Source organism: Dipteris shenzhenensis, chromosome 23 (assembly GCF_047967505.1).
Source record: "Dipteris shenzhenensis isolate YYH24624 ecotype China chromosome 23, Dip_SZ_1.0, whole genome shotgun sequence".
Classification (NCBI taxonomy): Eukaryota; Viridiplantae; Streptophyta; class Polypodiopsida; order Gleicheniales; family Dipteridaceae; genus Dipteris; species Dipteris shenzhenensis.
Genome location: NC_141618.1, coordinates 42,229,035 through 42,241,107, shown reverse-complemented (window position 1 = coordinate 42,241,107; position 12,073 = coordinate 42,229,035). Strand labels below are relative to the sequence as shown.

At 43.5% G+C, this 12,073-nt stretch overlaps 1 protein-coding gene across 1 annotated transcript; it reads left to right on the top strand.

Moving 5' to 3' along the window:
• Window positions 1-458: 458 nt before the first annotated feature.
• Window positions 459-11,795, top strand: LOC147887398 (uncharacterized). The gene is made up of 8 exons (XM_087394304.1): window positions 459-698; window positions 7,161-7,213; window positions 7,354-7,936; window positions 8,033-8,284; window positions 8,369-9,001; window positions 9,147-9,470; window positions 9,621-10,388; window positions 10,461-11,795. Exons 1-8 carry the CDS (start codon window positions 459-461, stop codon window positions 11,793-11,795), a joined length of 4,188 nt encoding a protein of 1,395 aa, XP_087250430.1.
• Window positions 11,796-12,073: the final 278 nt, after the last annotated feature.

Genomic DNA, 12,073 nt, shown 5'->3' with positions numbered 1-12,073 from the left:
TTGCACAGGATATCCATTGAGCATGGTGCAAAGCCCACATTGGAAAAAAGCCATGGCCTCTATCGCTAAAGCTGGGCTGGGTATTACAATGCCTAGTTATGGTGATGTCTGTAACAGCATGTTCGATGCTTACTACAATAGGATGAAAGAGGAGATGCAACAAGTGGTTTATGATGGCATTGAGAAAACTGCTTGCACCATCATATCACATGGATGGAAGAATGTTAGCAAGCGGCCCTTGATCAACGTCATGTTGCGTTCAAAGGGGAGGCTTTTCGATAGTCAATTGATACAAGCGATGAGGCTAAGAGGGGAGAATTCATTGCAGAGCAGTTAAGTAGATGCATTGAAAATATTGGTCCTGACAATATTATTCGACTGATTACTGATAATGCCAAGAATTGTTGAAACGCTGGGAAAATTATAAATCGTAGATATCAACATATTTGGGCATCGCCATGCTCGTGCCAGCAGTTAAAAACTTCTTCAAAGTTTTTGTGGATGAGACACGAAAGGTCGTGTTGTACTTTCTTAACCATGAGCAATTACTAGGCATAATCAAGAACCATCAGCCTGCAAGTCACCCGCTAGAGCTTCTAAATCCAGATGAAACGCACTTTGGCACAAACTATATAATGATGGAGCAGTTGTTAAAGCAGCAGGCCCTTGTAACGAAGATGCTATTCATCGCAGAAGCGGTAGAGTGGATAGCCAAGGCATGCTCAAACAACTCTCATAACGAATTTGGAGACCTAAGGGTGTTGATTATTAGTAACCCAATGTTTTGGAAGAGAGTGGAAGCTATGAAGCCAATTTGGTTTGCAATCTGTAGGTTGTATGTGAAGGGCCAAGTATGGGAAGTGCTTAACTGGTAGATGTGAGCCATTGCCCGACTTCAATCTTTACTCTATTATACACATTAGTCGAGGCGAGGCGAATACGATTGACTGAAGCGGATCATCTCCTAGCCTGTGACTGAGACATAAACAAACATCTCTCCCTCTCTCTTTTTTACTCTTCCTCTCTCTATTTTCCTCTCTCCCTTTTACTCTCCCTCTCTTTCCTCTCTCTCTTTTACTCTCCCTCCCTCTCAAGTACTTTATTTTTATTTTAAATCCCTGCCTCTCAAGTAGTTACACAAGAACGTGTCTCAAAAAGGGAGACAGTAACACAAGAATCTGCTCGACCGCAAGTCTATCAAAAGGCATGTCAATTTATTGCATCATCTTCAAGGCAAGTGGCAGTAACACAAGAACCTGTCTTGAAAAAAGAGACAATAATGCAAGAACCTACCAAGACGGAAGCTGAATTCACATTGGGATCCACACAAGAACCTTCCTTAGTGAGAAATTTGGCATCTATCCTCAGGGAAGCTACACAAGAGTTGGCCACACAAGTAATTCCCAACACAATGGAAGCCACACAAGAACCTTCCAATGTGAACAACGAATTATCTTCATCCTTGACAACTTTCTCAGCTGAAACTTGGGATCAACAAAATCAAAAGATCTCTGAGACATTGCGATCCTACTCACACTTAACACATAGAACATATATCACTTTATTACGGTGAGTATCATAGAAATGGTACATGTGGGAGATCGCAAAGTTCAATGGTGCAACACTGACAACAACAAACATGCCAACAGTAGATCCACAAGAACCTACTCCTAAAAGTGGAGTAGCTTCACAAGAACCTATTGCTGCAATCAAGGATCTCAAAGAATTTCAAGCAATGCTGCTATCAACGGGATGACAACTGCTTGCCAAGAAAGATCTCCAGTGATGTCTTAGTGACTCTCCTTCCAAGTGATTATCAAACTTACATTAGGTCCCAAATAGCTATACAATTCATATTCCTTTGGTCTACAGAAGGATGTCCTTGCTAGGTTTGGGTCACAATTGGTCAATATGTCACCTGTGGAAGTCCTACGTGAAAATAAAGGTCAGTCCTCTTCAAGTTCTCAACACGGCACACTCAGCAAATCACAAGTGCATCAGCCCAATGGCTCCTTAGTTGGGGAGATAAGCTAGAAACACTATGGAAAGTCGATTCACCAATCAGCATTAACAACACACCCCTTCAATAGAGCCAAAACAAAACAGGGCACAGACTTATGCCTAAGTCGTCAGGGTCTTGAATTGGAGTTCACACGTGGAATGACAAGTGGTTCTCCACAAGCAGCTCTCAAGGATGCATTCAACTCCAAGTTGAAGGTGATCACACCAATATGCGTTTGGATGAGTTTCTTGTGACCCTCAAAGCTTTTTTCACATTCCTTTACTAACATCACCATTAACTATCTAACTTCTACTCATCCTCTTTTCTTTTAGTTCTAGCTTAGAATCCTTTCCTAGAATCCCGCTTCTATAAACCTCTTTAGCCATAGTCCTCATTTTAGGGGTTTGTATGGTGTATTATCAGACTCCTCTTGATTTCATGACTCAAAAAAATAAAGCTCTAGATGGTGCCATAACCTTATTGGGCTCAAATACTTCCAAGCAAAGCCCTCAATAAAATGGATTTTGAAAGAACTTCAATGCAAAGAAGCAAAACAAAATGTCATGCACAACTCCGGATGTTCAACCATGGCATGTCAACGACATAGTCTGTCGAGAATCCATTAGAAGTCTCACTCAAATAAAATATGGGACTTAAGAGGAGCATGAGAATGCACTTTACTTACTCTGCTGGCACCAACACCACTAGGATCTTACATCAATCCCTACTAGCACCTTCTTCCTAATAACTTACCCCTTAGATTTTTCTTTTCCTTTTTCTTATTCCTTCTTTGAATGGTCACAAGTACTCAACTCGGCTCACTCAAACCTTGAGGTGCTCGTTGCAAAAGAATCACTCATCCATAATTCCAAACAATCATTCCATAACAAGGAGCCACTACATCCCTCTGCTGCAATGGACCAAAAGAAGATTCACCCCAGTGCACATGAAAGACTACTTTGCATTATCTTCATTGACAACACTCTAACAATTATGAACGTTGCACAATCTAGAGGACTAGATCGAGATCAAGAAGGGGGGAATGTTAACAGATTGGTTAACAATATGCCACCGCTGGTTAAGTGATGTGATGGACAATGGCAAGTCCATAGAGCCAGCATTGTGTCTTGGAGCTAGATGGGCCCAAGAGGATGGTAAAAGAATGAGAAGAGAGAGTGGTATAAAAAGGTTAAGGTTGGCCCTCCCTTCAAAAGGTGACTTGTATAAAAGGCCAAATGGTTGACTTTGGTCTTCATTGTTGTTTGCACAAATTTGAATACAAGCTCCCTCTTCTCTTCCAAGAGAGTGTTTTGGGTGTTCCCTTGTTTCCATTATGTGTGGTTGCCACTCCATCCCCCTTCACTTTCCTCTTCCCTTCTCCTTCTCCCTCCCTTCTCCCCTCTCTTCGCCCCTCCCCTCTCCTCTCCCCTCTTCCTCTTCCCTCTTTCTCGCGTGGAACCACATTGCAACAATCCGGAGGCCGCTTGAGTGACACTTGCGGATGGCTCGTGCCTTGCATTGCTCTCAAAAGGAGCAGCTTGGAGTGGAGGCTCCATTAGCATCATCTATTCAACATCCCCACGACACGTGAGTCACTGCCAAGACCCACACAATTACACATACAATCAAATCAATCACAATATCATTGGTCACTTTTGATAGATAGCATCCTTTGCTAAGAGCTTGCACTTGCTTACAAAAATGCACACCTTCTTGTTAGACCCTTGATGGAGAGCTTCTTGTCAAACCCATTATGGACCATCTAAAGGGATGCTTCGCATTGGCATCTACACCTCTAAGCACACACTAGTCAATTCAAATTAGAACTTGATGAGCATCTCCATTTCTCTTGTAGCCACACAATTGGTCATCCAACGTTGCAAATATAAGAAAAAATGCAAATAGATGATAGCCTCCCAAAGTTTGAAAAGGATTTTGTCGATCAAATACAATGCAAACTACCCATGCCATACCAACATGCCTTGGATCAATTTCCCAATGTTGATTTGATGAGACTTTTTGGCCCAAAATAGCTACAAAACCCAAATGTCACATCAACAAACTTCAAATTTTGAAACTTTTCCCTACCTTGGAGGGAAGGTATCCCAAAAGATCCTCCCCCCCTGTGGAAGAGAATCAATTTAATTTTCTACTCCCTTTTGTGGAGGAGAATCAATCGAGCTCTGCATCAAGCTCCATGAGTAGCCCATCATCTATCTCAATGACCATTGGGTGATATCTTTCATAGTTTATTGTACTCATCCTTAGTGTCCCACATGGAATATTCAATAAAATCTCAAGTATGTCAAATATTCATTTCTTCTAGAGCAATGAGGCTTGACGAATCAGTTGGAGAAGTGTCATTGTTGGTCTCAAGGTCAACTCTTGCATTGGCCTTAGCTACTACTAGGATCTCTAGCTTATCACAACACTTTCTTCATGAAAAAGTTAAGTCAAATCCTTCAAGGATTTATACATTCACATCTATCAAGGGAGGAGAAAGGGTAGATGAAGGAATAACAACTTAACCTAAGCATGCATGGAAGGACCTATTGACTCCCCATATTTGAAGATGATGGGAGATTAGGGGAGAGAAGATCCATAAAATTTGACATGCTGGTTCCTAGCTTTTGCACACACCACCTCATCATTTGATTCTTCTACCTCTGTGTCCACAGTCTCCAAAAGCTACACATGTGGAGTATTAGGACACTAGGAGTTGTAGCACCCCGTTCTAATTGTAACCATGAAAGGTTATCAATGCCCTATGAAGTGATGATCTTGTAGCCTTGAACTGCAAGTCTATCAACTCAAGTTAGATCTAAATGATTTCCTTTGCAAGAATTGGAAGTGAAGTATGAACTTCACAAGAAGAGAAACATACTTCTAGGAATGTTGAGAGTTGTGTAGCTTGCACCATACACTAAGGTCTACAGAGGAACCTAAAATAGGACATGGGGAAACCCTAACTTTAAAGTGTAAGTTGTATATATTCTCATTTCTCTTCATTCTTCAATAGATTTGTATATTGTAGGCTTCTATGGTGTACTCTCTCACTCTTTCTCTCCCACTCACTTGCTCTTTCCCTTTCTCTTCACTTGCACACGGTACAAGAGTCTAACCATTGTTGAAGAAGAAGATGTGGGTGACAGAGAGAGGAGTGCACACACAAGATGACTAACTTTACATAACATTGCTTTAAAAAGAAACTACAATATATACATGTTCACCCTTCAAGTTCACCGTTCATGGTTAGGGATGAGATTTTTAATGGTGATAAGATCCAGAGCATCCTTACTGTTACACTTGTGGTGCTGGACATCCTACTGTGGCAGTGCATTCTCTTAAGTGCCATATAGTGATCCAGGATGGCTCCGATGTTGCTATTCAAATTGTTGGTGCTCATGTGGACAATGTTGTCTCTTTGTAAACCCATTTCATGGTTCTACATGAGGACAGTGCCTTGCGCGTTGGCCCATGCTACTGAAGTTGAAGCCCATAGGATACTTCACTATCAAGACTTGTGGTCACGTGATTGCTTTTGATGCAGAGTGACTTGGTAGTGTATGCAAAGTGACCCGGTGGTGTTTACGTGACTATGTCTCGCTGTTTGGTTTCTTTGTAATAAAGAGGGAGACTACTCCTCATTTTGGTAGTGTAAGCAGAGTGACTTGAAGGTGTTTGAGTGAGTGCACCTCACTTCTTGCTTTGTTTGTAATAAACAGGGAGACTATTCCTCATTTTGGTCAGAAGCAAAAGTGGTTGGAATCGCTTTGCACATTTGTGTTCAATCAAAGATGGTCTTGAAAATTGTGTTACTTTTGCAATATTGTGATCACGTGTAATTAATCACACTACAAGTACAATTCTCTTGCCAAGATGATTTTGGCGTGAGAATATGTAATCAGTATACGATCAGAAACATTGACATGTATTCCACACTAAGTTAACCACACACACCTACACACTCCTAAAATTAGATTCACTGCATAACTATGTTAGAATACATTTGCCGCATGATGTACACAAGTACAACGGTCATTCATATGCACATTACCATAAGTTGAAGCACATAAAGATCCAGGTTCCCCTAATCTTAGTTCCTTGCGTGAACATACCAAAAGAGGTGCAACACCTAATTTCATTCTCATAATGGAATACAATAAACAATTGGATGGTTATGACTATACAAGAGTTCATCACACTCACCCAAGCAACATGGACATCATAACTTGTCTCATTCCACTCATGACTTATGATGGATTGATGCACATCCTATGCAAGTAAATTGCTAGGTCCACAACATTATGAACGTCACCTTGGTTTCTACTCACAAGAATTCTAGAGAAGGTTAAAGAGAATGACATCACAGTATGACATGTTGCAACATATGTATGCATGGCATTTTCTTCCAGGCTTCTAATTTATGATTGCCTAGTTTATTGTAGGGACAAAAGTCATTGACTTGCTTGGAATATGTATTTCTTGGAATCTCTCATTATTTCAGATCAAGATTAGGTGGCACCTGTAGGTTCCTCGAAAATTTCAGCATTTCAGATCAAGAGAAGGTGGCACCGACAGGGTCCTTGAATTTTTCAAGAGTACTAGTTGGTTCACACCATGTGCCCAGACATGGAGGAACAAAATGGAGAGGAGGATGGCTACCGAGAGAGGTGGTTCACACCATCCGATGGTCATGATAGAATGAAAGGCTAAAGGATGAGTGGCCAGGAATCTTGTAGGTCCCTGTGGGAGAGGTAGGTTAAGCCTCCAACGGGTGCATTTCCTATCCATTTCTTTTCTTTGGCCAAGGAGTTGGGCGGAGCTTGACACTAAGAGGTGGGTGCATTTCCGTGTCCATTTCTTTTCTTTGGCCAAGGAGTTGGGCAGAGTATCACTATAGAAGGAGGGTGCTCATCTCATTCTTTGGCCAAGGAGTTGGGCTGAGGATTGGAGGTGGAGACTATCATGTGGGGGCTCATCTCAGCTATTGGTCAAAGTCCACTTTTAGTCCATATGGACGTGAACCGTGTCTCTCATGTCAAGAGGAGTCGATTTCCCGTTACGACATCAATCAGTAGAACGGAGAGTCGTTCCTCCTTTAGATCCGCCTCAGTCGTGCTAATTCCCAGTCTACCTTCCTGTTCGACCTCCGCAGACCAACAGCATGCAGCTCGATTTCGCTTCATCGTCTTCTCGCGCTCCTCCATTGTACGTATCTGTCCCCTGTCATTCCGATTTCGCCATCAGCATTAGCCCATTTTTGTGCTTTTCGTTTGCTAACATCGATAGATCTACTGTAGTCTGATTCCTCGTTTTCTGATTACGGTCGGGTTCATGCTGTACTCCAGACCGGAGCCTGAGCTGTTACCAAAACACACGATTTTTCTGAGCCACAGTGGCAAACAGAAAGACTTCGTTGAGCAGTTGTGCGAAGATTTGCTAGGTTTTGGGTATAATCCATTTTTTGACAAGCGCCCAGACAGTCTAGAGAAAGGAGAAAAGTTTCCCGAGCTTATCTACAAGGCTTGTAGACAGTGCCGGGTTGCTGTTGTTCTTCTATCCAGGGAGTTCCTTGGATCGAAATGGCCAATGAAGGAATTGGCTGCTTTTATCAAAGCACAGAAATGTCGGAATGAAGCTCAAAAGTCAGAAATGGTGATTCTTCCGGTATTTTACAAACTGTTGCCGGAAGATCTCAAGGATGACTGGCGAAAACAATGGAAAAAATTGGCACGTAAGGATAAGTCTTTGGACCTGGATGACTGGCAAGCAGCGATTAATGCATTGAATCCCATAAATGCCTTGGTGTCTAGCAAGTTTGATGGTGACGTGAACCTGAGAAAAGAGATTGTCCAAACTATCTCAAGGATAGTTCCTCCAGAAACGACCTCGGATCTATCTGATTTGCAGGGGATGGAGCGATTTTGTGAGGTTAGGGTCATCTCGATCTTTTGTCATATGTATTTTGGTAGATTAGGATTATGCCAAAGTGGAATGTGCTCACCGGGTCTGGAATTCTGTTTACAGACGATTCTACAGCATTTCGAATCGACCACTGTCGATCAAAGGATCGGTGTTTATGGTATTGGAGGAAGAGGCAAATCGACACTGTGCATGTGTTTGCGCGATCGCTTGTTTGGGAAGTTCTGTGGCAGAGTGTGTCACGCAGAATTTGGCAGTAAGGACAGTAGTGTTGTTATGCTGCTGCACAAGGTTTTGAAGGAACTCACTGGAGCAAACGACGATTTTCTGAGTAGGCATGTAAATACGAAGGAGCAGGTAACAGCTTTGAATTCTTCACCAGGGTTGCGTGACAACTGTTTTTTCTCTGCACCTTACCTGTTTTGTTTCCGCTTTTTGTAGGCCTACAAGCTTCTACAGGATCGAATCCCTAAGCAAAGCGTGTTCTTGGCGTTGGATAATGTTTCAGACAATATCGAAACCGATTCGATAGATGTTGCTAGAAAAATTCTCACATTACAGTTTGCTCCTGAAAGTATGGTATTGGTAACTGCAAGGAGTCGAGACGTTCTTTCGACATACCTTGGCATTCGTCGGTGTGTGGCTACTCCTAGTTTGAAAGAAGAGGAAGCCAAGAAAATGGTTCTTCAACTAAAGAACTTTTCACCAAGATGGGTTCTCACCAAGCGCCAACATGAGATTCTCGACTGTGTTGTGGAGCAGTGTCGCTTTCAAGAAGACAACGGCTACCATTTTCACCCGTTAGCTCTTAAGGTCTTTGCTGGCCAATTGGAAAGCGATCCCTCGCAGTGGGACGCTAAAAATTTGGATCTTCATTTCTGTACGGATTTCCAGCACAAACTTTTCTATGGCATTGAAGAAAGCTATTGTAGATTGCCCCGTGCAGAATACAAAGATATATTTTTGGACATCGCTTTGTACACTCCAGAGGAATCAGGGACGGTGGGCAAAGTCTGTGACTGGCTGAGTGACACAATGTACGAGGGAAACTCCAAGGAAGACCTGAAAAGATGTGTATGTTCGAACACCATTCTTCTAGTTAAATTTTCTTGCTTACTTGAAGTTACTGCATAGAGAGTCTATGTTTGTGGAGAATGATGAAATGATTTACTTTACGGGAATGTCCTGAGTGGGTTTCTTGGATTGTTATGCACCACAGCTACGTATTTTGAAGACCAAGGCGCTGGTAGAGCATTGGAGCAAGGATGATGATTATATTCGCGTCCACGAGCTTTACCGGGAAACGGCATACAGGAAGGCTTGCATAGAGCCTGAGACTCCTAGATTTGTTTTTGAGAGAGGTGTGAAGCAAGATCCTACACGCAAGTTCCTAAGGGTGGCTGAGCACATAGAACGCATAGGCTTTGTGAAAGGAAAGTTCAGAAGCCTGCAGTTGTCCCCCAGGTTCCAAAAATTAGAGCTGCTGAGTCTAAGGAGCTGCGAGAACTTGGAGGAATTGGATTTGCAGGGGCTTCCCTCTTTGGTGAGCCTAGAGATAAGTATGTGCCCATTGAGAAATTTGAGTTTGGAGAGGTTGGATAGCTTGTCATGGTTGAGTATCTCACTCTGCAGCAGTCTTGAGGAAATGAATACACCATCTTTTAAGAGTCTAAAATGCATGACTGTCTCAAAGTGCGAAATGCTCGAGAAGCTGAATTTGAGAGGGTGCGAGCAGCTGAGGTCGGTTTGTTTGGCATACATGGACTGTGTAGAGGAGCTGAATTTGGGTACCTCTGAAAACTTGCAAGCCTTGAATTTGAGGCACTGCAATCGCTTGCGCTACGTTCGCTTGAGCGGGGCAACTCGTCTATTCACATTTACGAAATGGTTTTGTCCGCGGTTGCTGAAGGTGGAAGGATTGATGGGCGAGACTCACCTCATTATGTCAAGCGACGCTGCATGCCTGAGCCTGGAGAGATGGGGGAATGTGCCTGACAGTGTGATGGAAGTGGTGGAGAGATCTACACGTTTGGAAACCTTACAACTATGGGACTGCCCCATGAGCAGGTTAACAGATGTGCGATTTTGCATCAACATTCGTAAACTCAGTTTGAACGTGGTAGACATTTTGTTGTGTGGAGGGAGATCCATGGGGCCTTTCCCAGTGGGTGAATCTTGGAAGGATCTGCGGTGGCCACCTCCATTGACTTACATTGAACTGCCATCGTCCTTGGAGAAACTTCGGATTTCAAGGTGCAGGGATGTGGCGGTAGCGGAGATATGCTCCAAGCTACAAGGCTTAAGGGAGCTGAAGGAATTGGTATTACACGAGGTTCGAGTGAGTAGGCTGTGGGAGCTGTACGAGAGGTCATTTACTTGGGACAAAATTTATGAGGAAGAGAAGGGTAGAGAAGGGGATTGGGAGAACGTTGATGGGGAAGAGTGGAGGTGGGCGGCGAAGGTACTTGAGGAAGAGAAGGGTAGAGAAGGGGATTGGGAGAACGTTGATGGGGAAGAGTGGAGGTGGGAGGAGGTACTTGAGGAAGGTATGGTGAGGAAGGAGCGAATGGTGACGCAGGAGACGATGGCTGAGAGGAGGAGAGTGTTGAAAGAGAGAATGGGAAAGATGTATGAGGAGTATGATCGGAGGCGTGAGGATGTGCTTCGTGAGGTCAATCAGGCAAACAGGGAGGCGTGGCTTGCGACTGTGATTGAACGCAGGGAGACTCAGGATGCTATTAACAAGTCAAGGGAGCAGATTTTTGCGGCAATTGTCCAGACTTGGTGGAAGGAATGGCACGAGACTTTCAAGGAGCCAAGCAGGGAAAGGAAGGAAGAAATGAGGAAGATGGCGATTGAGGTGCAAGATGCTCAGAAGCAGATCCTGGTGGCTATACACACGAGACTCCATTCCCTTGATTATATCATGACAGTAATGCATCGGAGTGAGGATTTCGGATTGACAAGCAAAATGTCGACGTTGATAAGACTCGTCTCTCGTTCTGAAGCAGCAGCAGACACTAAGAGGCTACTCCGCAAGGCGCAAGAAAGAATCGACCGTCTTAAGAGAGCACAAGGAATACTCATAGAGGACCCAAACCCCCAGCTAGGAAAAATCGTATGGTCCCATGAAGAATTCCGATGGACATTAGAGCACAAAGTGAAGCACCTTGATGCCAAGGGCTTAGAGCAAGCCAGCCTTGACGCTATAGAGGACCTGGCAAGCTCAGCAAGACAGGTGGTCCAATTGGCCATCAAGGAGATGTGGAAACTCACAACACTTGTCACCTTTCCGGTTGCTGCCCAAGGCACCCAGTTGCGTGAAATGGAGGAGACACTACATATGAGGAGAGAATTAGCCCCTTTTGTGCAAGATTCAAATCTAGAACCCATGGAGGCTACCAGGTGGAGGCAACATAGAATGCATGTAAAGCTTTTGCTATTGCATCATCCCACATTTGACCCTTATTCTATGCTCCTATGGGAAGACTTCATATCGCGGAAAGAGACTTTATGGGGCCTCCAAGAGGCAATGAAGGAGGAGGGATCTAAGGCGGAGGAGTTAAGGTGGGCAATGCAACGCTTGCACAACATAGCAAAGAAGCTAATTAAGTTGAGAGAGGAGCTCTTGGAACAAACTTCTATGGAACATGAATTACTAGGTGAGGAAAGCCTTAAAAGATGGATCATGGCCACCCAATGGCCTTACTGTCTTTGCATCCAACATTGCCACCGCATGCGAGAGCTCGATTTCTTCCCAGATTCCCAAATGACTCTTCGTCTCCATGAGAGATTGCTCTCTAAACATGGTGGAGATGATGTCATCATGGTCAACTATGCCTGTAACAAACACTGTCAAGAAGCATAATTAACAATGTGAAAGCTACATGATGATGTTGAGAGTTCACGCTCAACATCATGTGATCATGTGTGCATAGCACCATCACGTGATCATATGTGCATAGCACTAACCTTATAGAGTGCTATAAAGGAAAGGGTTATATCCCCTAACCCTAACCCTAAAAGGGTTTGTATATATTCTATTTTTTCAACTAAATCTAGTGTACAGTTAGTCATTTGTGGTGTGCTCTCTAGCTGTGCCCTCTCTCCTCATCTCCACTCTTCTCCTCTCCCCTCTTCATATTT

Bases quoted from the DNA above. Each gene is read 5' to 3' on its own strand.
- LOC147887398 (XM_087394304.1), top strand. From the start codon at position 459: ATGCTCGTGCCAGCAGTTAAAAACTTCTTCAAAGTTTTTGTGGATGAG. The intron at 699-7,160 runs GTAGAGTGGATA...CGACCTCCGCAG, and splicing joins TGCTATTCATCGCAGAAGCG to ACCAACAGCATGCAGCTCGA. The intron at 9,471-9,620 runs GTGAGCCTAGAG...ACTGTCTCAAAG, and splicing joins TGCAGGGGCTTCCCTCTTTG to TGCGAAATGCTCGAGAAGCT.